Source organism: Taudactylus pleione, unplaced genomic scaffold (genome assembly GCF_031769625.1).
Source record: "Taudactylus pleione unplaced genomic scaffold, aTauple2 ptg000572l, whole genome shotgun sequence".
Classification (NCBI taxonomy): domain Eukaryota; kingdom Metazoa; phylum Chordata; class Amphibia; order Anura; family Myobatrachidae; genus Taudactylus; species Taudactylus pleione.
The window spans coordinates 759,718-785,752 of NW_028284974.1; the positions used below are offsets into that span (position 1 = coordinate 759,718).

General features: G+C 45.5%; 1 protein-coding gene across 1 annotated transcript in view; it reads left to right on the forward strand.

Moving 5' to 3' along the window:
* Window positions 1-8,455: 8,455 nt before the first annotated feature.
* The window catches only part of ERF (ETS2 repressor factor), a 45,370-nt gene continuing 27,790 nt past the window's right edge, over window positions 8,456-26,035 (forward strand). The window contains exon 1 of the mRNA XM_088453170.1: window positions 8,456-8,589. Within this exon, the coding sequence (XP_088309296.1) occupies window positions 8,568-8,589 (22 nt within the window). The 5' untranslated portion in view covers window positions 8,456-8,567. The remainder of the gene's footprint in view (window positions 8,590-26,035) is intronic.

The window sequence follows — 26,035 nt, forward strand, 5'->3', positions numbered from 1 at the left end:
TTACACACACCATACTGCCCCTCTCCTCACTATTACCCATCACACTATCAGTCCTGTATTACCTCTCTATTACCCATCACACTATCAACCCTGTATTACACACACATACCATACTGCCCCTCTCCTCACTATTACCCATAACACTATCAGACTTGTATTACACACACAATAGACCGCCCATACACATGCAGCGGCTGCTGGACCTGCAGCAGCCGGATCGATGATGGTCGTTCAGTGTGTATCTCGACCATCATCTACAGATATATCTGCAAATCACTTGATCTGCATATATATCTGTCAGGTGTGTACCCACCTTTATACACAACTGCAGTGGTTCTCAAACTCAATCCTCAAGACCCCACATAGTTCACGTTTTACAGGTCACCCAGCAGGTGGCCCTGCATTACATACACACACCATACTGCCACTCTACTCACTATTATCCCTCATCCAATCAGACCTGTATTACACACACACACCATACTGTCACTCTATTCACTATTGTCCCTCATACTATCAGCCCTGTATAACACACAACATACTGCACCCACTCCTAACTATTACCCTTCACACTATAATACACACACCATACTGCCTCTCTCCCCGCTATTAACCTTTCCCTATCAGCCCTATATTAAGCACACCATGCTGCCACTCTCCTCACTATTACCCATCACACTATCAGACTTGTATTACGCACACTATTCTGCCCCTCTCCTCACTATTACCAATCACTCTATCAGCCCTGTACTACACACACCATACTGTCACTTTCCTCACTATTGCCACTCACACTATCAGTCTTGTATTACATACACAGCATACTGCCCCTTTCCTCACTATTACCAATCACATTATCAGCCCTGAATTACACACACACACTATAATGCCCCACTTCTCACTATTACCCATCACACGATCATCCCTGTATTACACACACAGCATACTGCCCCTCTCCTCACTATAACCCATCACACTATCAACCCTGAATTATACACACAGCATACTGCCCCTCTCCTCACTATTACCCATCACACTATCAGACTTGTATTACACACACACTGTACTGCCACTCTCCTCACTATTACCCATCACACTATCAGACTTGAATTACACACTATACTGCCCCTCTCCTATTACCCATCACGCTACCAGCCCTGTATTACACACACCATACTGCCCCTCTCCTCACTATTACCCATCACACTATCAGCCCTGTATTACACACACACCATACTGCCCCTCTCCTCACTATTACCCATCACATGATCAGCTCTGTACTACAAACAACATACTGCCCCTCTCCTCACTACTACCCATCACACTATCAGTCCTGTATTACACATACAGCATACTGCCCCTCTCCTCACTATTACTCATCAATCAGTCCTGTATTACACAAACAGCATTCTGCCTCTCTCCTCACTATTACCATCACACTATCAGCCCTGTATTACACACACATACCATACTGCCCCTCTCCTCACTATTACCCATAACACTATCAGACTTGTATTACACACACAATAGACCGCCCATACACATGCAGCGGCTGCTGGACCCGCAGCAGCCGGATCGATGATGGTCGTTCAGTGTGTATCTCGACCATCATCTACAGATATATCTGCAAATCACTCGATCTGCATATATATCTGTCAGGTGTGTACCCATCTTTATACACAACTGCAGTGGTTCTCAAACTCAATCCTCAAGACCCCACATAGTTCACGTTTTACAGGTCACCCAGCAGGTGGCCCTGCATTACATACACACACCATACTGCCACTCTACTCACTATTATCCCTCATCCAATCAGACCTGTATTACACACACACACCATACTGCCACTCTATTCACTATTGTCCCTCATACTATCAGCCCTGTATAACACACACAACATACTGCACCCACTCCTAACTATTACCCTTCACACTATAATACACACACCATACTGCCTCTCTCCCCGCTATTAACCTTTCCCTATCAGCCCTATATTAAGCACACCATGCTGCCACTCTCCTCACTATTACCCATCACACTATCAGACTTGTATTACGCACACTATTCTGCCCCTCTCCTCACTATTACCAATCACTCTATCAGCCCTGTACTACACACACCATACTGTCACTTTCCTCACTATTGCCACTCACACTATCAGTCTTGTATTACATACACAGCATACTGCCCCTTTCCTCACTATTACCAATCACATTATCAGCCCTGAATTACACACACACACTATAATGCCCCACTTCTCACTATTACCCATCACACGATCATCCCTGTATTACACACACAGCATACTGCCCCTTTCCTCACTATAACCCATCACACTATCAACCCTGAATTATACACACAGCATACTGCCCCTCTCCTCACTATTACCCATCACACTATCAGACTTGTATTACACACACACTGTACTGCCACTCTCCTCACTATTACCCATCACACTATCAGACTTGAATTACACACTATACTGCCCCTCTCCTATTACCCATCACGCTACCAGCCCTGTATTACACACACCATACTGCCCCTCTCCTCACTATTACCCATCACACTATCAGCCCTGTATTACACACACACCATACTGCCCCTCTCCTCACTATTACCCATCACACGATCAGCTCTGTACTACAAACAACATACTGCCCCTCTCCTCACTACTACCCATCACACTATCAGTCCTGTATTACACATACAGCATACTGCCCCTCTCCTCACTATTACTCATCAATCAGTCCTGTATTACACAAACAGCATTCTGCCTCTCTCCTCACTATTACCATCACACTATCAGCCCTGTATTACACACACATACCATACTGCCCCTCTCCTCACTATAACCCATCACACTATCAACCCTGAATTATACACACAGCATACTGCCTCTCCTCACTATTACCCATCACACTATCAGACTTGTATTACACACACACTGTACTGCCACTCTCCTCACTATTACCCATCACACTATCAGACTTGTATTACACACACACTGTACTGCCACTCTCCTCACTATTACCCATCACACTATCAGACTTGAATTACACACTATACTGCCCCTCTCCTATTACCCATCACGCTACCAGCCCTGTATTACACACACCATACTGCCTCTCTCCTCACTATTACCCATCACACTATCAGCCCTGTATTACACACACCATACTGCCCCTCTCCTCACTATTACCCATCAAACTATCAGCTCTGTACTACAAACAACATACTGCCCCTCTCCTCACTACTACCCATCACACTATCAGCCCTGTATTACACATACAGCATACTGCCCCTCTCCTCACTATTACTCATCAATCAGTCCTGTATTACACAAACAGCATTCTGCCTCTCCTCGCTATTACCCATCACACTATCAGTCCTGTATTACACATACAGCATACTGCCCCACTCCTCACTATTACCCATCACACTTTCAGCCCTGTATTACACACACACACTATACTGCCCCACTCCTCTCTATTACCCATAACAATACTGGATTAGAACCTCTATACACACCTTCCTATACCTTCTCATGTCCTGCCTATACCTTCTAAGGATGACGCTAATTTGCGTACGCAGTCACACCATAAATAAAGACTTAGACGTGGAATCTGTGGTTCCAAAGCACAAGTGATATTCAGGTAAAAGTTCAGACAATTACACGCAATTGATCCAGACACAATTTAGGCGCAAAAGGAAATTATACAGACCCAAGTACAGTATACATATGCAGGCGCTTCCGGACCCAGAGATAGGCATCAGCAAGAGACCCCTCGTCATTCAGCATGAAGACTCAGAACCAGTGTTCGTGCACTCATATTTATACCCCCCAGAATATACAGGACAATAGGGAAGTCTGTTGCTGATATCATTGGTTCTCAGGGGTGAAGCATCTGTTACAGCACATTTAACAGGCTGGTTCAAACAGACTCTCCCTGCCTCTAACAGCTGGGGGTCTTCCTCTTCACGCCTCTCGTAGCATCCTAACAGTTGTTTCTACAATATACATTTTGTTGCTTGTAGGCTCTGCGATCCATAACTCGGGAATGCATGATGCGATCTCCCCACCGATAACACCGGAATACTGTGAAAAGAGTACACATCAGTACAACTCCAAACACGACTGGTTTAGCATGTATAATACCTTAGTTATCAAATCTCTTTATTTCTCAGCATTTAAACTAACTGAACCAACTTAAATCATATACTTTAGAGCTTATTGAACCTTATGTGTGAATATGTAATGTGTGGGTATTCAGGGTTTGAAATAAGGACGCTAGTTAACTTGGGACAGATGCGTGCGCATAAAGCTAATAAAACAGTGGTTTCATACAAAGTCCTATGCATACGCTAATATGCGACTGGTTAACAGCGCAATTGTGTGTATTAATGTGTGTATGAGAAATGGTGAAAGATGCAAACGCATGGTGCTATTAGTATTATCGCCACATGTACTAAAATGTGAGTTTGTCTAAAATGGCGCTTAGGCGGCCATTCGCAAAATGGCGTCTTGCGATCTCATTTGCAAAATGGCATCTTGCGGCCAGTCGCAAGATGGCGTTGCCGCGATTACATTTCAACCTGAACTTGTCTTAGCCAATTATTCAGCTTCGACACCCATCACACGATCATCCCTGTATCACATACACCATACTGCCCCTCTCACTATTATCCATCACACTATCCGCTCTATACTACAAACAGCATACTGCCCCTCACCTCTCTATTACGCATCACACTATCAGCCCTGTATTACACATGCACAATACTGCCCCTCTCCTCACTATTACCCATCACACTATCAGTCCTGTATTACACATACAGCATACTGCCCCTCTCATCACTCAGTCCTGTATTACACATACAGCCTCTCTCATCACTATTACCCATCACACAATCAGTCCTGTATTACACAAACAGCATACTGCCTCTCTCCTCACTATTACCCATCACACTATCAGTCCTGTATTACACATATAGCATACTGCCCCACTCCTCACTATTACCCATCACACTTTCAGCCCTGTATTACACACACACACTATACTGCCCCACTCCTCTCTATTACCCATCACACGATCAGCCCTGTATCACCTCTCTATTACCCATCACACTATCAGCTGTGTATTACACACACAGCATACTGCCCCTCTCCTCACTATTACCCATAACACTATCAGCCCTGTATTACACATACAGCATACTGCCCCTCTCCTCAAGCTGCATACACACACGATTTTTTGAATGATTATCGTTAAACGAAAATAAATCTTTCAATTTCTGAGTCAAACAATGAACTATAATCATTCATGCGCGTTCATGTTTGTAGTTTATCTATTTATTATTTATTACCAGTTATTTATATAGCGCACACATATTCTGCAGCGCTTTACAGAGAATATTTGGCCATTCACATCAGTCCCTGCCCCAGTGGAGCTTACAATCTATATTCCCTATCACATGCGCACACCCATACACACTAGGGTTAATTTGTGTTGGGGGCCAATTAACCTACCAGTATATTTTTTGGAGTGTGGGAGGAAACCGGAGTACCTGGAGGAAACCCACGCAAGCACAGGGAGAATATACAAACTCCACACAGGTAGGGCCGTGGTGGGAATTGAACCCATGACCTCAGTGCTGTGAGGCAGTAACACTAACCATTACACCGTCTGTGCTGCCCCAGTTCAGTCAGACTTGCGAACTCAACGATTTTCATTAAGGGAATATGCAAAAATCGTTTGTGGTTCAAAAAAATGGTTCATTACACTTTAAAAAATCTGACAGATAATCTGACAGAAAATAGTTCATAAAACCGTTGGTAACAAAATCGTTGTGTGTGTATGCAGCTTAACTATTACCCATTGCCCTGCATTACACACACCATACTGCCCCTCTCCTCACTATTACCCATCACACTATCAGTCCTGTATTACCTCTCTATTACCCATCACACTATCAGCCCTGTATTACACATACTGCCCCTCTCCTCACTATTACCCATCACATTATCAGCCCTGTATTACCTCTCTATTACCCATCACACTATCAGCCCTGTATTACACATACTGCCCCTCTCCTCACTATTACCACTCACACTATCAGCCCTGTATTACACACACACCATACTGCCCCTCTCCTCACTATTACCCATCACACTATCAGCCCTTTATTACACACACAGCATACTGCCCCTGTCCTCACTATTACCCATCACACTATCAGCCCTGTATTACACAAAGCATACTGCCCCTGTCCTCACTATTACCACTCATACTATCAGACTTGTATTACACACAGTATATATACTGCTCCTCTCCTCACTATTACCACTCACACTATCAGCCCTGTATTGCACACACAGCATACTGCCCCTCTCCTCACTATTACCACTCATACTATCAGCCCTGTATTACCCACACACACACCATACTGCCCCTCTCCTCACTATTACCACTCAAACTATCAGCCCTGTATTGCACACAGTGGCGTAACTAGGGTATTTGGAGCCCAGGGCAAATTTGAAAAGGGTGTCAACTCTCACCCCATGTGCGCGCGCCGAGGGCGCGCGCTGCAAAAAAATGGGCGTGGTCACTTAAAAATGGGGCGTGTCAACATGACACACCCCTTTATTTTCAAACTGAACATTCCTATCCATATGCACCTTAACCCCAGTAGTACCGCTTATACAGTACCCCCAGTATGCAGTTGTGGTCCCTCTCATGCAGGCTCATAGTAGTGCCCCTTATACAGTATCCCCAGTAGTGGTCCCTCTTATACAGCCCCCAATTAGTTCCCCTTACTCAGTACCCCCAGTAGTGGCTCCCCCAAATGCAGTGCCCCACCTAGTGTTCCCCCTTATGCAGTGCCCCCAGTAGCAGTCCCCACAATGCAGTGCGCCCAGTAGCAGTATCCCCTTATGCAGTGCCCTTTTATATAGTGCCCCCAGCAGTAGTTCCCCCCATGCAGTTTTCACAGTAGTGGTCCCCTTATGCAGGCACCCTGTAGTGATCCCCCCTATCTAGTGCCCCCTGTAGTGGTCCCCGCAGTGCCCCTTATATAGTGCCCCCAGCAGTAGTGTCCCCCCCTCCCATGAAGTGCCCCCAGTAGTGGTCCCCCTGATGCAGGCTCCCAGTAGTGACCCCCCCCCCTATCCAGTGGTCCCTGTAGTGGCCCTTCCTATTATTGCCCCCAGTAGTGGTCCCCCGAGTGCAGTGCCTCTAGTAATACTAGGCCCCTTTTAGAATGCCCCCAGTGGTAGTCCCCCCCCCAAGTAGTAGTCCCCAGTAGAGTAGCCCCCCCCCAGTATAGGTCCCCCACAGTAGTAGCGAACCCCTCCCCCGTTGAGCAGATATGTTTAAAAATAAATATATATATATAAAAATATACTTACCTGATTCCACGCTGCTCCTGCCTGCGACGCCGCTCCCGAACGCCAGTCCGCCTGGGCTGGCGCGCTCAGCATTATGGGACTGACGTCATGAAGTCAGTCCCATTACCCACTGCAGGAGCCGGACGGAAGTCCGGCTCTTGCAGTGGGTGCTGCAGCAGTCAATGAGAGTCTATCTGACTCTCATTGGCTGCTGTTTCACACACGCATCGCCGCCAGCGCTGGCGGTGATGCGTGTGTTATGCACAGCCTGAGCCCGCCTCCTGGCGCTATTGGGCAAGCGCTCAGGGGGAGGAAACGGGCTCAGGCGTGCAGCACAGGACCGGCGCTGGAAGCCTAGCGCCGGTCCTGTGCAAATGTGTAGCGCTGACCGCACTCATTGCGGTCGGCGCTACACTGGCTATCTAGGGCGGGCGGGCCGGTACCGTGGCCGGCGGCGCCCACCCGCGCCGCCGGTCCAACGGCGCCCAGGGCACAAACCCCGCTCGCCCTGCCCTAGTTACGCCACTGATTGCACACACAGCATACTGCCCCTCTCCTCACTATTACCACACATACTATCAGCCCTGTATTACACACACACACACCATACTGCCCCTCTCCTCACTATTACCACTCAAACTATCAGCCCTGTATTACACACACACACCCTATACTGCCCCTCTCCTCACTATTACTCATCACACTATCAGCCCTGTATTACACACAGCATACTGCCCCTCTCCTCACTATTACCCATCACACTATCAGCCCTGTATTACACACACACACCATACTGCCCCTCTCCTATTACCCATCACACTATCAGCCCTGTATTACACACAGCATACTGCCCCTGTCCTCACTATTACCCATCACAACTCGCAAACATTACACACAGAGGGACCACGCTGGCTGCTGCCCCCGGATCTCTCCCGTGACGTCCTCGCCGCGTCGCACGTGGGGAGGGGGGGAGTCTCCATGGCGACCCCGTGTGCTGGGTGACGTCATGAGGGGGCGGCTCCCCGCGGCGTGGGCGTCCCGCGGGTGTAATGTGAGCAGGGGGAGGAGAGGGGGGAGGAGAGCCCGGGGCCCCGAGCGGGAGGTGGAGACGATCCTCACACCGGAGCCAGGCACCGAGCGGAGAGCACACATCAGCAGCAGCCGCTTAGCGGGACACAGAGCCATGAAGACCCCGGCCGAGCCAGGTAACAGTCCCGCAACTCCGGCCACATGGCGCCTGCACTCCGCGCTCAGCACTTGTTGCTGTTTTGTGTGTGGCCGTGATTGTGCGGCTGCAGCAGCGTGTCCCGTCCGCGGGGTGCAAAGTTACTGTGCCGGCTACAGCGCGCTGCCCGGCACTTATTACACCCCAACGTGTGCAGCCACTTGTGTGTGTAACATTGGCACATTACTGGGGGCACGCTGCCGGTCCTGTATTACCCATATGTTATCTCTTCGGTGTTCTTAGTTGATGAAACAGTTGACCTCCCTATTATCCCTATTTGTGCGGTGTCAGTTGGTCTGTTTGGGGGGTTACTGAACACCGGGACTCTGGTTACTAGCCCCCCCCTTCTGGGCGGATACAATGTATCCGAGTTCCACGTTCCAAATGGAACTTTTACTTTTTGTGTGTGTTTGTTTCCGACTCGCAACGTGTTTGTTAAGGTGGCCCGGCAGCTCCGGACTAGAAGGGGTTAACTGCGCTAAAGTTCTGCCCAGGAGCCGGGAAATAGTCCCTTGTGTGCTTTCCATGAGCTCACCCTGTTAGGGCTACTTCCCTTTCCCCCCTCTGTGCCAGGGTGGCGATGCCACGGTGGGGGGGGGGGGAGGGGGGGGTACAGTCACTTGTGGTGGTGTGCTTTGGTCATTCAGATGGTTCCTAATCTTCAGGCGGCCCATGTGCTGTGTGTGTGTCTGTGTTGGTTGTCACCTTAATTGGCCCCTCTGGCAAGTACAGGGGTTTTTCTTTTTTTGTGTGTTAAGGACATTATTGGGTGACTGGTATTTTGAACTTTTGGAAAATCTGGCTTATTACATTGTTAATGGAGCTTCACTTATTTTTCTAATACATATATAAAAAATAAATGAGAAGTATGTGGGTATTATGTCATCCTACTATTGCTCATTTATCCATTTGCCTTGCATTCTCTTATTCCATCCTATTAGTGCTCATTTATTCATTCGCTTTGCATTGATCGCTCCACGTCACGTTAAGCTTCCACCTAAACAAACTCAGTCCAGGTGTTTACCTCTTTAGAACACAAGCTGTCATTTTGGTGTCCAGTCTCCCTCCTTTTCTTTGTAATATTGTTTTGTATCCCCCCCACCCCATCTCCCTTTTATTTGGCGCCACCTTAAACCCACCCCACCTCCCTGGGTAGTCTGATTGTCTGTCTTTTGGAATTTGAAGCTTTCCCCCTCCTCTTCTTCACCCTCCCCTCTCCTCTTCCTAAACTCTATTCTGCTTCTGTTAAGACTTGTCCCTAATTGAGGCTCCCAAACTGTTCACATCTTTTTTGATTTGTATGTCTGTTTAAACCAGGGCCACGGCCATATTAGTAATGCAATTACAGGACTCCTAGACTCTTTTAAAACCATTCCAAAAAATAGTTTTAACACTTTGAGCACTGTTAATTTATTTTCTCAGAGTCAATCAGACATGCAATGCATTATAGTAAAAACAATTACTGGTTGTATTTGTGTGTGTGTGTGTGTTTCATTTTATTTTTTTGCAATTAGAATTGAGTAAATGATTTTGAAGATATGTTTTTGTTTTTTTCTTCTTTGTGACCTGCTGTTTTTGTTGGTGCTGAATGGGTTAAGACCTTGTGTTAACTCGCAGGCCCAGACAGATGGAAATTCCTTGTAAACTTTCCACTGTATAACTGAGTGTGTGCTGTTCTTGCAGTCTGTGTCTTTAATGCTGTCCTGGAATCGGGAGTGATGTAATGTTGGTTTTTTGAAACAGAGATTGAATTCCAGCCTTTTAGCTTTTGGCTCAAGGGATTAGAGAGAGGGTGGTGTGGTTTGGGATGGGGAAGAGGGAGGGAGGGGGGGATTGGTTCATTTAAAGAGATAGCGCCACCAATGTTGTGATCAGGAACACTGTGGTAACTTTTGTTTTGATTTTTGTTTGCTCTAATAGGCACTTTCCTTCCTTGTTCAGGCAAAGTTGGCTAAAGTTGTGTTATTGTGGGATATAAGACACAATGTTAAAGGGGTTGGGAGGGGAGGGGGGGGGGGATGTGTGGTGCCTGTCAGACTGCAGGAGACAAAAGGCAGTATATGGAGTGAGGGCCCTGTTTGTGTGCTTTAGATATGCAGATTGTACAGAAGGTGAAGAGGGCTTTTAAAATTGTAATTTTTTTATGTTCCTTTTTTATAACCAACATCCACCCTCCACCCCATGTATAAACATGAAGGTGTGCTTGTGATTACACTATTAACTAGACCTTAGATTCTCTAACAGTGGTGTATATGCACATAAAGGTGTACTCTACAGTATGTTTCATATAATTACAATTTTAATTCTATTAGTTAAGGTAAGGACTCATACAAAATTGAAACCATTAAATGTACAGTGGTTGCTAACTATGTACTTCTATTAGGGTGTATTTCTGTAAACATACATCACATGACTGTACATGTTATGGGGTTGGGGTACCCTAGGCCTGGGGATGCAGGACAGTAGTAAGGATAGGAGTGTAAACGGGTATTTGCATTTTTACTGAACGCGATCTGAAGCTAAAATCGGGGAAAATGAGATGCTTTGTAGTGCTTGGGACTAAGAGGCATCCGTAATTGCTGGAGTAAATTGAAAGCACAGTTGGAAAATGTACCATATTATAGTCAGTGAGAGCGTTTCTGCAGTCCGTGTGCTTTTGGATCTCTTAGAAATAAGTTTTGCAGAAATCCCTCTAGCAGGAAAGTGGAAGTTGATGATTGTCTTGGAAGTCCTGTTTCCAGCTTATCAGTTGCGTGACTTGCTTGATGTGGACTGGGGCTGGTCTCTATGCAAGATAAGCAACTTTTCTCTTAGATGTATTATTGTGAAATAGTGTGCATGGTGTAAGGGATTTAATGATCATTTAATATTGGTTCTGCGCTCAAGAATATATAATTTTTTTGTTACAAATTACAATAAAATTATGGGAACATTTCCAGTTTCTATTTTATTATAGTAACACTTCTGTTTTTTTTCTCTCGCTTATCTTTGTCCTCTTCCTTATAATTTTTAAAGGTTGCTTGCTGTATCTGCTTGGTTTGAATAAATAACCCACAGTGCTAGCAGTCTGTACCCTATGTCCATTCTACAGTAGCCTTAGATGGATGAGTAGAACGGTGCAGACAGACTTGGCAAGGTTTAGCACTAAGCTTGGCATTGTTGAGGCAGGGGTTAAATCTGCCCAGGTGACAGTTGTGCTGGGATTGTGTGGCATGGGCACGGGTAGCAGTCACGCTCTGTGTGGAGGAGAAGCCATGTGGGATCCATATTGTGTGCCCCCACAGCTCAGGCTGTGATGTGGAGTGGGTGATCTTGTGTGGGAACAGAGAATCCTGCTCAGAGGATGCTGTAGTCCACGTGTTGGCTCAGCAGTAGGAGAGTCGCACTAAGGACCTGTTGTTCTCTGCTGGAAGTCTATTCTGTCACACCAAATAGGATTCCACCTATCCCAAACACTGTTACTGATTCTCCAATACACAACTTGATGTGAACCCTTTCTCTAAAGGAACCTAAATTTAGCTTTAAATATGTTTCTGTAAGAGAAGTAATTTAGTTATTTGTATTCCGTTGTACAGTGTAGAGATCTATCTACTGCAGGTAGCTAATACATTTACTGCCAGTGTTTTCCTCTCCGATTATCATATGGTTCATGCTGGTTATTAAATTGGTCTCACTGGTTCTTAAATTACATTGTATGCATGCTGCCTCTTTTATTGGAAAATGAACATATGAAATACGGTTTTTACTTCATGTACTTTTTTGACCGCACATCCTTTCGTTAGATGTCCAGCGCTAACCATTGAATTCCCCCTTTAGATTTGTATATGGTGACTCAGTTGTGTGTTGTTTTTTTTTTGTTTTTGTCGCGCTAAATTTTGGGCATAAAGCAGCTAAACTCCTCTATTACTAGTTAGGGCTCCCAAACCAGACTTTTTGCACATTACTGCTCGCTACTTAAGGCGGCTGCATGCAGAAATGTGTGCAGCTGCAGCATTTACGTCTGAATGGAGAACCGATTGAATTGCCCTCTATGTTCTGTATCTCAAAGATATGTCAAATGTAAAGAGATGTTCCCGCCTCCAGGTTTATCCTCCTCATTGAGCATCTAATGCTGCTGTTTTCGGAAAACGCAGAACGGACATTTTATTACTAAAGGCGGGTATCCACTACCCCAGTGGTTCTGTCCACAGGACCCCACACAGGTCACGTTTTCCAGGTCACCCAGCAGGGGCACAGGTGTATTCATTACTCACTGACACATTTTAAAAGCTCCACAGCTGGAGCTAATTATCTCACTTGTGATTCTGTGAGGAGATCTGGAAAACATGCACTGTGTGGGGTCCTGAAGACCGAGTTTGAGAACCTGTGCTCTACCTGATTAAACAGAGTGACAAGCGATGCGCGCGGCTGCTGGTCTACTTGACATCTATTATTGCCCGAACATGCTTGTTAATCTGCAGATAACGACTGGCCATGTACGGAGATATGGGGGGGTGCTACACTGAACGACTGATCGTTCAGTGTAGGCACAGCACAGACTGAAACGACTGTACGATTAAAACATTGTAATCGTGCAGTCGTTTCACAGTCTGCTAGTGGATAAGCACCTTTATTCTGGTATGTTGTGCAGAATTCAATCAAATGAGTGAAATATTAGTCAAGACCATAATCTGTGTAAACAGTTTGGATTCAGGTCAATAAATGTTTTTTTTTTTTGGCAATAGTTGGAGCCTTGTTTGTGGTGAAGTGTTAGGGTGTAATTAGGGTCAATGTTTGATCTTTAATTTCTACTAATGTCAAGGTTTTTTTATTTTATTTTTTTAGAAATATTCTTTGAATATTACCACTGCGCTTGGTAGCACAGCTGTCTGTCTCCTGAATGGTGGAGGCTGGATCGGATGCTTGCCATCTTATTTTCTTGCGCTCGGTTTAGTCAAATTGTATAGATATAATTGGTCTGCAGACGAACCAACTACCATGCACAGTTGTAGATGTAATCATCTGTTTGCCCAATCAAAACTAGGGAAGATGTGATTGGGAAATGAACATTTTGGGCCAAAAATTACTTTATTTTTATCTTTTTATGTAAAACATAGGCCCTCAAAATAATTGTGTGCCCAGTATTAAACTGCATGAAATGTGGGATACTTGGATAACTAGTTTTCCTGGAACTGCTACACGTGCTTTTAGGGTAAATGAGCCTTTCAGCAATATTATTTTTAGAGTCTCAGAACTTTTTTACCTGTATAAGGACGATCAACCCCTTGTGTTGGCGACTCTCTCATCTCAAACTTAATAAACACTAACTTCATATACTGGTAAATGCCTGACCTTTGCCCTCAATATTGACCTATGTAATTCCACCTAGTGGGAAACACGTTAATTGATGTTTGTCTGTGTGTTGTGCTGTAGTGATTAACTTTTTATTTACCAGCAGTGTGCTATTGTCCTGTGACCCCCTTGTCAGTGTGCCATTGTCCTGTGACCCCTTTTCAGTGTGCTATTGTTTTGGAACACCAGAAGAGACAGTTTATAAAACAAATGTATTGTCTAGGTGACAGGGTCCCGAAAACAGGTTCTGAGAACCCAGAGGTCGGGCACCTCTGATGTACTGCATTCCCGGTCTTGGCTAGTCCAAGTTTATAGTTGGAAATTCTTGCTTTGCCTTGTGGAACATGCAGCTAATTACGGTCGCTGAAATCCTATTTATACAATGGTAATTAAATCAAATTCAGGCAGCACGCCTGACGTGTTTTTACCCCACATGGAATATAACAGGCCTGTCTATAATTGTTGGTGTTAAGGAAATATGTCAGGGCAGTCAACTCCCTGCCCACTCAGTGTACATCCTTATGAAAGAACAAAATGGCTACCTACATGAATATTCTTTTAAGCAAAGTCCGTATGCATGACAACGCAACATGGGAAACCGTGACCACGCTGAGGTGACACGGCTTCCTGGTGAAATGATAGGTTGCTGGTTAAGTCTTCAAAATGGCTGTTTACACCACGCCACAGTGACGGGTACAACTTAAAGTGCAATGTTGCCACACTCAGCCAATTTGTGGGCTGTACCAATATGGAGCCTGTCCATTCATTACATTTGTGACTAGTGCATTAATAGTCTGCGTTTCATAAATCTGGGTACAGCCCACAGAATGGTGCATTCTAAATAGAATGTTTGCAAAGACTGTCTGCACATCGGCATATTTCCTTTTTGTTGTGATTAACCACCTTGCAAATGGCACTACAGTTTTATTTTTTTGTGCTAATTTGGTAGCGGAATCTGTTTTTGTTTGTTTTTTTTCACTTATTTCTTGCTTTTAATATGATATTAATGCCCTTTTGTAAATTGCATGGATGGAAAGGCTTTTTAATATTAGAATAGTGTGCTTCAACTTATTTTTTTATAATGTACTTTTTTTTTTGTCATAAGTTTTGCAGGTTCAGTAGACAGGCTAAAGAAATATGAGGTCACTTTTTTTGTTTTGGAATTTTGGCTGTTTACGTTAGAATTTGGTAGGGCACATTTGGTTTTGTAATACATTAGTCAGACTAGCTACCTCTGTTCTATTATGTTTTGTGGCAGAAAGTCTATGGGGCAGATTCAATTAGCCGTGGAATTCTCCCTGCGGCTAATTGCCGAACCAATTCAATTGCCAAGGATTCCTCGCGTGGGAGTCCCTGCAGTTGGACTTCACCTCACAGCTCATGGAGGTGCGAGGTAAAATCCATGTTATGTTAATACAGCCAAATCGGGCTCGCGCGAGGAAAAAAAAACACACATTGATTCCGAAGTTTACACGCGAGTCCCGATTTTATGGTGCGGGCGAGGCTTTTTCCCTGTACCGCGGGGATTTTGGACGGCAATTAGTCGCGGGGAGAACACCCCGGCTAATTGAATCTGCCCCTATAACGGTGAGAACAAAATTTGTGTGCGTGATTACATTTTAGGTGGGAATGAGCTTGAGGGCTTTACCGCTTGGCATCAGCTCCCAGGTAAAGTACCCAGAGTTTTTCAATTAGTGGCCCTGAGGCACCACTTAATGTGGATCTCTGCTTCCAATAAAATATTTTTTTAATTAGTTTATTAACCCTCTCTAAATGGCCAAAGGGAGCGTTAGGACCGATCACAGGGGGAATTCAGTTCAATCTCTGTCTACGTCGCAAGTTTAACCTTGCGCCCCATAGAGCTGCGCAAGAAAACCTGTGATGTCAGGGCTACAGCAATTGGCCTGTACGTGTACAGGTGGGTGTTGCCTGGCAGCACATTACATTGAATTAGAAGATTCATGCAGTTGGCCGGTTAATAAAATGTATGTGATATCGCAACTTTAAGGTGACTGAACACGTTGCAGTGTGTTTGGTCGCCACAAGGTTGCTGATCCCGTTCAACATCCAATTAGTCTGTTAAATCTAATCGATATCCGGCCACCTCACGATCAGACCCAATCTTTTTAGGCGTGCTAAGTAACGGTTGCCCAGTGTAGCAATTCAGTGGCTTTGGGCATCCAATAATTATTGCGTTTGTCATGCCCTGAGATTACTGCGCCTTAAGCTGCGTGTTAAGCCGCGCTTACCAGCATTCTCCAACTACAGTGTCGGCTGTGAGGTTGTTTGCACTGAGCTAAGTCAGAAAACAGTATTGCGGCAGGAACTTTGGTCGAATTTGTGCTCGCACCCTTAGGAGGGTGCGAGAAGAAATCCTTTAGTCGGGCTAATCGCTCGGTCAATTGAATAGGTCCGGGAACTCCTTCCCCGGGGGTATTCAACTTCGTTCTGAATTGTATCGCCCCCATAGACTGTGCTCTCATGACGGACATTTGTCTTGGAATTTGTGACTGAGGTATGAGGAACTTTGGGCAGTGAGATACCTTGTACTTTCCATCTATGCATTGTGGTGGTAGCCATTTTTTTTTTTTTTTTAAATGAATTTAACCAATTAAGCCATAATTTCAGCACGAACATGTGATATCAATGAGGTCCAAAATTTTCCCTTCATCCCTTTTTTAAAATGTAGCTTTATGTGCACAGGACTGTACAATGTTCTTGTTGTTGCTGTATGGAAAATGGCTTTTCACGAATGAGAATGGTGGCCCTACAGTACAGACCTGATGGTGTAGATATTCTAGTGACTAAATCTCTCTGCAGGGCAGTGACCTGGGAGGTTTATTACGAAGACAAGTTTTTCCTCTTGATATTGTTGCCTGCTGTTTTTCGTACGCCTCCCCAGCAGGAGATTAATGGGGAAACTTCATATCACGCCTCCCCAGCATGAGGTTAATGGGGAAACTTCATATCACGCCTCCCCAGCATGAGGTTAATGGGGCGACTTCCCATCATGCCACTCCCATTGGGACTGTAAAGCACCCGTCGTAATTAGTGCGGGGATTATTTCTGTGCTATTTGACATCCACTTGTAGGAATCCTAGCAGAAAAGCCCGATCCTATCTCTGTGTGGATTGCAAGCTCTTCAATGTTTTCTTTTTATGCCACAAGCTTGAAACACAGTTGGCCTAATGGTTTTCAAGGCCTTGTGGAAAGGGTAACATGGAATTTAAATAATAAGACTCTATGGGGACGATTCAGTTCAGCGCGATGCTGAATAGCCCCAGGAAGGAGTTCCCAAAACTATTCATTTGACAGCGCTGTTAAGTCTGAAAATAACCACAAGTCAGATAATTCCAGTTCCCATGCCTTTTTAAGCTGGGTGTTTAGTCGCGCTAATCGGCATTCTTCGACCAATGTGCCAGCCCAGGGCTGTTAGCTCCTCGTTAAGCCAGAAAACAGCATCGCGGATGGCAAGTCTGTTTTCTGCTCGCAACTTAGGAGGGTGCGAGCAGATATCCTGTAGTCTGATTTAATAGTGCGGTCAATTGAATAGCTCCGGGAACTCTTAGCATCGAGCTGAATTGAATCGCCCCCTATTATCTGTAGACTTTTATACATACACCTAGCCTCAATTCGCCATGCTGTAAGAGATGCCTGGCACGAGTGAGCCACCAGGTCCCGTGTGACTTGGCTTGTGTCCAGCGTCTTTTTTTTGCCCAAAAAATATCTTCAGTCACAAACGTATGCAACAAACTGCTTCAGGGTCCCCTTCGGCTCACACGTCAGCATAACCGGAAGTCCCCTCTTCGCAAAGTGACGCTTTTTTCAGAAGAGCTGTCCTTTGCGGTTTTTAATCACATTTGTAAGTGCATTCCAGCATTAACGCATGTGGTAACTGGCGGGATGTATCGCATCCATAATGCGAGACTTGATGCTTCTCGTCTTAAGAGTTATTTTCGGGTGAAATAAAACGCTCAGCACATGTTTGGCGTGACTGCAGCCATTGTGTATCAGGACACATCTGTGTGTGTCTGTATATCTATCTATATATACATATGTGTGTGCATCTGTGTTTTGACTTTTTGCCTTCTGTTCTTCTGGTGCACGAATACCCAGCCTGCCTGTGCATGCCATGCTGCACCCTAATTACCTCATACCTCTGCCCACTTGGTTTAAGGTATGTTTACATGTTCCTCAAACAGTTCTTGATCAGGTTTGCATGCAAGCAGTGAGGCCTACATGCCTTAACCCGTTCTGTGCCAGACCTTTTGTATCCACAGCTCCTGCACGCACTTGCTTTGGGTTTTCCCCCCGGAGTACAGGAGCAGCCTTTTGGGAATCCCTGACTGAAATAGATGTTCTGTTGAGATTGTTGGCTGTTAACATTGTTTTCATCCAAAAGGACGCCACACTGGGCGAAAGCCATAGGCCGCTGAGCTTACCCCTCTGGCAGAGGGAGGGTTAACGTCCCAATACAGGTATTACGCCCACATACAAGCCTCCGGCAGCCAGCTCCTACCTCCTAAAAAGTTAACCAGGGATGACAAGCTGAGCTTTGTTTAAGGATTGTCACACCCTGGGGTGGGTTTTGGGGCAGACGGCCAGGATGGGGGGGAGGTTTGTGAGCAGCTATAAGGTGACGTGGTCCTCAACAAAGCAGCGTATGTTTGGGGTCCAAAACAAGGGTGTAGAATGTCTGCAAGTGTTACTGTGTTTTTAAGGTGTATTATTGCATTTTTATATTTTTTCCATTTTGGATTTATTTTTGTTCCCTATAAGTTGCTAATGGTCTCATTATCCAGGCATTTTTGAAATATCCAAGCATCCTTTGACACCAGAATTTCCTCAGCGTTTTTTTTTTTTCTGTTTGTTTTTTTTTAGTTCTGTATTTGATGCCACAGCTATCCGTGACATGTATATTTAAACCCTGTTGTGAGTCGATGGCGGCTGCTGTTTCCGTCAGTGTGCCTGCAGGTGGTTGACATCTGTTTTCAAGGAATGACAACCTTTTAAACGCATATCCTAACATGCACGCCTCTCCCATCTGCCCGGTAATTAGTAAAGGCATGGTTGTAAAGAGGCCAATCTGAAGGCTAATGACCAAATGATCTAGCGTGTATGATATGAAATGCATGGCATACAGGAACACGCATGTTCGGGCTTGTTACTTCATAGGCTAAGCGTATTTAGGGCTGCTGATCTGGTATTTTATGCACATTCAATGAGTCCGCTAAGCTTTTAGAACTTCTGAAAAATGTCTGTGTGCCACATCACCCCCTCCCCCTCTTCCACCCCAACCCCCCCCCCCACAATACATGAGTAGTGATGGTCTGTTTTCCTGTCTGGGCTGTTTTCCATGATCCCACTCATTTCAGGGATTTCACCACAGACGAGAAGTAAAACACTTGCTAGAAAAATAAGGTTAACGCTATTCGAACATGGGGCGTGATTCAAAGATGTACGCTAATGCAATAGCTATCCCGTACGTAACTACTGTGCGAAAACATGCAAATGTATTCAGACGCCCACCAGCGACCTCGCAGATAGTTATCCAAGCAAGTGCGTAAATATACGCAGCAGTATTCCCAGATCCCCTGATAATTGACCATCTGAGTAATCCTGTAGTCGTGCAGAATGGCGACGGGAGCTTAGACACCGGCGCCGAGTTTTCTGCGTATGGAATCGCAGTAGTATGCGAAGACACCATGCGTTTTTGCTGCCACTTCCCACAACCGCCCCCCAAACGGCCCCTGCATGTCTGTCACCTTGCAAAGAGATCCTACGGCGAGCAGCATCACTAAGGTACCTTGACGCGTGCGCAGTGCAACCGTGAGAGCGGGACGCATGTGCAGTCTTCTGATCACTCAACTGGGTAAATATCTGCTTTGCGTACATATCTGAATCAGCTTCTTGGTGCGCAAGTTGCGCTTGTTGTACCAGAAATAAGACTATTTTTCTTGTCTTTCATGGTAAGACCAACTCCTGTAATTGTATGCTGACACCCCCCTCCCCCCCACAAATCCTGCGCCACCACGGCCTTCCAATACTGCCGGTACTAGGACTTTACTTATCAGATGCCCATCTGCAGGGGTGAGATAGGAGGGTGTAAAGAGATCGGAGAAAATCGCTCATGGCTAGTTCCTCTGCCCTCCCACAGAAATGTCTTTATCTGGATATAGTCAATAAAAACAGAACTTTTTTACATTCGTTCCTGCGCCCACAACAAATAAAAAAAATATATATATACATTTGAGGTTAGTGTCCCAAGCTCTGTGGGGTAGGGGATGGTTATCAAATCTTGGAGATAAACTACCAACCAATCAGCTTCTAGCTGCCATTTAACTAGTACAGCCTGTATAAATGACAGGAGCTCATTGGTTATTACTTTCTCTCCCCATTTTTCTTACCATGAATTGACAAATCCCCCCCCCCCCCCCCCAGTGTAGAATGACTTGTGTTTTGCGAAAATGGATATGCCCCCCTTATAAGTGGGATTTTGTGCCCCTTTTGTTTTGTTAAATTTGGATTGATTTGAAAACAAATGAGGTAAACCGTTAAGTCGCAGTTTCCCAAACTCCGCCATTACAGTCCAGGTTTTAAGGATATCCTCCACGCTTAAGGCGGGTATCCACTTATAGATATACAAACGAGAGCACGATTGCGACATTGCAGTCGTGCTCTCGTTTGTATATCTACTGATGTGCCTACACTGAACGTTCAGTCCAGGCACATCCCTCATCGCCGCACATGCTGAACCTAACGAGATCGTCAGGTTGACCAGCATGTTGGAGAGATCATAATGTCTAAACAACCAGCGGGCACGCGCATCGCTGGTCGTTTTAGACATTTTTGCAATAGATTTGTAAACTATTTATGAACGATTTGCAAACGATTGAACGATCAAGCGATCGTAATCGTTCATAGAAATCGCTAAGTGGCTACCCCCATTTAAGCACAGGTGTTTTAATTAGTACCTCAGTCAATTTGGTTGAACTATCTGGATGCAAGCATGGATATCCTTAAAACCTGGAATGTAATGGTGGATTTTGGGCAACTCTACACTAGGCGATTTATCCTATTATCTGCTAAATAAAAAAAAATTCAGAATACCTGTCAAGTTTTCAAATTTTTGCTGTCTTTTGACCATCGTGGCCATCCATATTAGCTGAGGGATTGTCTGGCAGACACCCAAGGAATTGGTAACATTTTTCAGGATAAGGCGAGGGGGGATACGACTTTGCAGTAACATGTATCTATAATCCTTCAGTGGGAAGCTGAGAGATTTGGAAACGCATTTACCCTGCACGCCTGACATGTAACTTTAACTGTCCAGACCTGTTGAAGAGACTGGTCTGATACCCGCTAACAAACATCCAGCTTAATCTGCCTTGGTAAAATATTTTGGTTGGTCATCCACCACTAGCCCCCTCCTGTCCCCACTCACACTCTTATTTATTTTTCCTTGGTCCTCCTGTTTATGGGAGTTATGTTTCTTGCATTAGAAAAGTTGGGGCACTTAGGAGACAGCTTAAAGATGAGAAAAGAGACAGCGTTGTTAATTGCAGAATGCCTCTCCTCTGCCTTGTTGCCTACAGACACACAACCTCCCCCCTCCCTTCGCTGGTTACAGTGGTGAGGTCATATCGCTCACATTTGCTTTCACGTTTTCAGAAAGACAGTGCGTATTGATCGGTAACTTTATCCCCCTGTCCTTGTGGTGGGTGATTATAGGGCAGTGCCAGGTATCAGTGGCGCAGTGTGGTTTGTGTGTGTCTGCACTTCTCCTCCGGGGGCTGCCGCTGTGCTCCAATTTAGGGCCTTTGCCACGACCTTGAGGTGCGGAAAACCAGTATCTCCTCTTCAAGCGTGTAATTGCATTGCTATGCTTCCAGACAGAATGAGCCTCATAGAGATGTGAGCGCCGTTTGAGGGACTTTAAGATGGAAAAGGAGTAAGAAATACTGGGGATGCATCAGCGGTGGACGCAATGTCGATGTCTGACGTAGTGACACATTTTTTTACTTGCTACTGCACATTCGCCTAACCGCGCTGCGAGGCGATGGATATGTGGCGGCACACGCATCGTGGATTTAGTCGCAAAGTGAGTGTCAGGAGTCAGCGGTTTGGGGCGGATATGGTGTGGCTACAAAAATGTAGTGCGTGCTGGGACAGTTTACTGGCCATGTCCTATTTTGCCCCTGCGAATTTGTGCGCAGTTGTAGAGAGGCCCCTGGTGTCTTAGGTGAGATGAATACGCTGAGATGTTTGATGTGCAACCAATGTTTCCTCTTTTATACGTAAGCGGCGGATGTGAGACGCCGTAGATAGACGTTTCGGTGCACGAAACATCAGCTAAAGTCATTGGTATATGTCTGCAAGTCCGCTGCGTACGAAATCGCAATTGCGAATGCAACTGTTTCCAGCTCTGTATCAGGGCACTATTGGGTCAGTAGCTGCACAAAAAGTCCTGGCTTGTATAAAAAGGGGACAAATGCACATGTTGTATACACCTATTATTCCCATTGCAAAAGACACTGGATAGATCGCAACTTGAATATGGGGTACGGTCTTGGGCACTTCCCTATATGAAGGACATGGTGAAATCAAGAGGGTTCAGAGTCGGATAACCTCATTAATATAAGTACTAACCAGCTTCTCAAATTTATACAGTCTCTTGTATGATGTCTTCAGCATCACTCTTGTATTATAATGAGCAGTGTGGCTGTATTCTGTCCATACTACATGGTGGGTAGTGATTGGCTCACATTAAGGGCAGAATTAACTTGTTTTATCGCAGCGGGAGTTCACGGGGAGATATTCAATTGATGCCGATCTTCGCAACGATTGTGCCCAAAGAGGTCGCATTTAGCAGCGCAAAACTGCTACACCCGACCAAAGTGCTTGGCGCGATCACACAAGTGCAGTTTAGCTGCCCAAACGACTCACTTTTCGCGCTTTTCAGCTCACCACCATCGGGGGGTGGGAGTCGAAATGCCGGCACCGGCAGCTGATCTCGCCTAGCAGGAGCAACAATTGAATGACTCCTTCGGGGAGCGAAGGGGGGCTCAAACAATTGAATTCCGCCCTAACAATGATTACATATAATCCGTCACCTTCAGTTGTTTACTTTCTGCGGCTCTCCATACAGCTGTCATGTGCATTAATATTAACTAGCAGGTTGACTGTCATTTGAACCAATGTGCTTTCAATGGAAGCTGTAAAGGTCAACTTAGCGTAGGACACTGTAGGTCCAGTGTGAAATGCAGTATGGGTGACCATTTGTTGGCCGGGCGACTTGTTTATAGGAGTGCAGCTGGTTCGCTAGGCACTTACAGGCCTCATAACTGAGGCACTGTGTCTGGGCGATGCCACTGGTTCCTAGCAAATTAATAAAAAAATATGCTGGAATTTTGGAACCGTTCTTATAATGGTTACATCCATTGTATGCTGGTAACGAGTCCTCCCTCGCATTAAATGTAGCCCGGTATTTATTATGCGGTCACTTTGGGACTCTCTAAGGGACCTATTTACTAAGGAGTGTTAGGAGACAGAGGGAAAAGTGATAATGTGCCAGCCAATCAGCTCCTAACTGTCATCTCACAGGCTGTGTTTGAAAAATGACAGTTGGGAACTGATTGGCTGGCACCTTATCACTTTTCACTCTGTTTCCTAAAACTGCTTAGTAAATAGACCCCTTAGTCTCATATTTACATTACAGGAAAACAGAGGGTTTTTTTTGTTCTTTAATCTATCGTGGGCTCAGTGCTGATGAATTGGTAAAACTTTGTTTGGCTGAGCATTCCTAGTAACAGTGAGTACAAAGTGATTCCCGTGGATTGTACAGTAGACTGCGTTGTTAGAGGAGCTATGGGGCGTGTTGGGCCTGTTTATTAGCGATGCACAATGTCTGGAGTTTTATCTTCTGTTTATGTCAGGGCTCATGTGATACTTAGCAGTGACTGCCAGCAATTGAGTGTTACATGCCACCCCTCTGGGCATCCTGGCACTGCCAGTATCTTTATAGTTGCTTGTTGTTCTGTTTGATCTGCTGTATCCCTGGGAGCAGAGAGAGGGTGTAAGGTGTGGTCAGTGTGGGGATGCCCCCTCCCCTCTCTTTCCATTTCTGCAAAGTTAGTAATTAGTTCATTGTGTAGCTGCATGCCCACCCCTTGCTCGTGGGTGCCGTGCCGCAGCTTCATCTTGCACACAGAGCCTCCATTGAAGTCTGCTCTTAGGATGCATTCAGACCGTGATGTCAGACGATGGTAACTTTTCCCCTATAATTAGGGAGAACAGGCCGGACTCTGTGCCTGAGTCAGACTAAGGGGGGAGGGAGGGTTTGTTTAGGATTGTGGGACGCGGGGGGTTGTAGGGGGGCGAAGTGAGCTGTGGATTGCAGTGATTCACCGAGAGATGTGGGGGCTCACTTCTGGATGCCTGCCACGCACAGCCATGGCAGATAAGAAACACGTGGCCCACCCATGTATTTAACCCCCATCTATACCAGACGGGGCACAACCTTACAGTGAACACCATCATTTATCAGGGGAGAGCTGACTCTGCACATGTGGTTGACATCCGTGCACCGTTGCTTTGTCCCTCCATTATTTTGCTGCATAATCTGTCTGTATAAACGCTTGCAGTTGCTGTGAAGGCGTACTGGTGTCCAGGGGTTAATTGGCCCAGTGGAGTGGTCCTTGCCAGCCCTTCTATCAATGGTGCCATTGTATCCTTGTGACACCCCCCTCCCTCTATGCACCTCCTCATTCCCCGTGAGCTGCGCGCTCTCTCCAACTGGACTCTCGCGCTTAATGTGGACAAGTCTGTCTGGGCTAGGAGAGTATTGGCACCTGAGCAATGAGCAGCAGTAGTATAGAAAAAGGCAACACAACGCTGGTCTCTAGCTGTATAAGTACAAGATCCAGCGTCCGCTTCTAACACTAAGCTCAGGTTGCCATCCTTGACTGATCTCAGGGTTGTAGATGTTCTGTTGTTCCCTTTAAGTGTTCTAAGAATTGTCTGTATAATTAGTTGCGATTAACGTCTTATTACAGTTTAAATCGAATCTGGTGGTTGCAGTTCTGTAGGCCTTTATCTGCAGGAGAATAATAAAAAAAAAAAAAATTGGGACTCTTAAGGGACAACTCATTTGAGCGCAATGTGAATAGTGCCGGGAAGCGTTCCCGGAACTATTCAATTGACTGCGCTATTAACCCGACCTAAAGGATTTCTGCTCAGATACCCTCCTGAAGGTGCGAGCAGAAATCCAACTAAAGTGCCGGCCGCGATGCCTTTTTTTCAGCTTAGCGTGGCGCCAACATCATCGCGGCCGGCACTTAATGGAAAATTCCGGTTAGGGTGCCCAAACATCCGGCTTAAGGTGCTCTGACCAGCATCGCCCGACTAAGTGTAGGGCGCGAGGGGGCCAATTGAATAGTTCTGGAACTCCTTCCCGGCGCTATTCACATCACTGTTCAATTGAATTGTCCCCTTAGAGCTGATGCCGAAAAGCCCGTCATTGCACCTTAATGCGTATATCCTGCAAATGAGTTGAGTGGACCGTCCCAACCCTGTACTTGGTTTGATACTAGTCATCAGTGTGCATTTCCACCAGCACTATCCTTGTTGCGAAACATATGTCTGAGAACAGAGTTATATACGCCTGACTCTGCATAGCGTGCTCGTCCGTTGGCATGAACTCGTTGAACATTACCTGTGTGAGAACCCTCCCATTACAGCGCAGTTACACCTATTTAGTCGCAAATGAATTGCTTACAACTCTGCATTGTTCGTAGTTTTCATAGGTCTGTTCTGGTGCATGTACAGCGCAAAAATACGTAAAATACTCTCTGCAAATCGGTATACGCCCAGTGAGGTGCTGACGTTGTGTATGGTACAAGCTGAAAGGAGAGGGAGGATGCTAAACAAAACTGAAGTACACTCATTCCTGCATAAAACTCAGATTGCACATTTTATGTAAGTGTAAATCTAAAAGATTCCCTGCAGAATTATTTAAAATAAAAAAAATGAAAATTTTTTGTCTTTTTGAAGAAAGTTGCAGAACGTTGAGCTTGGAACGGAACTTTGGCCCGCAG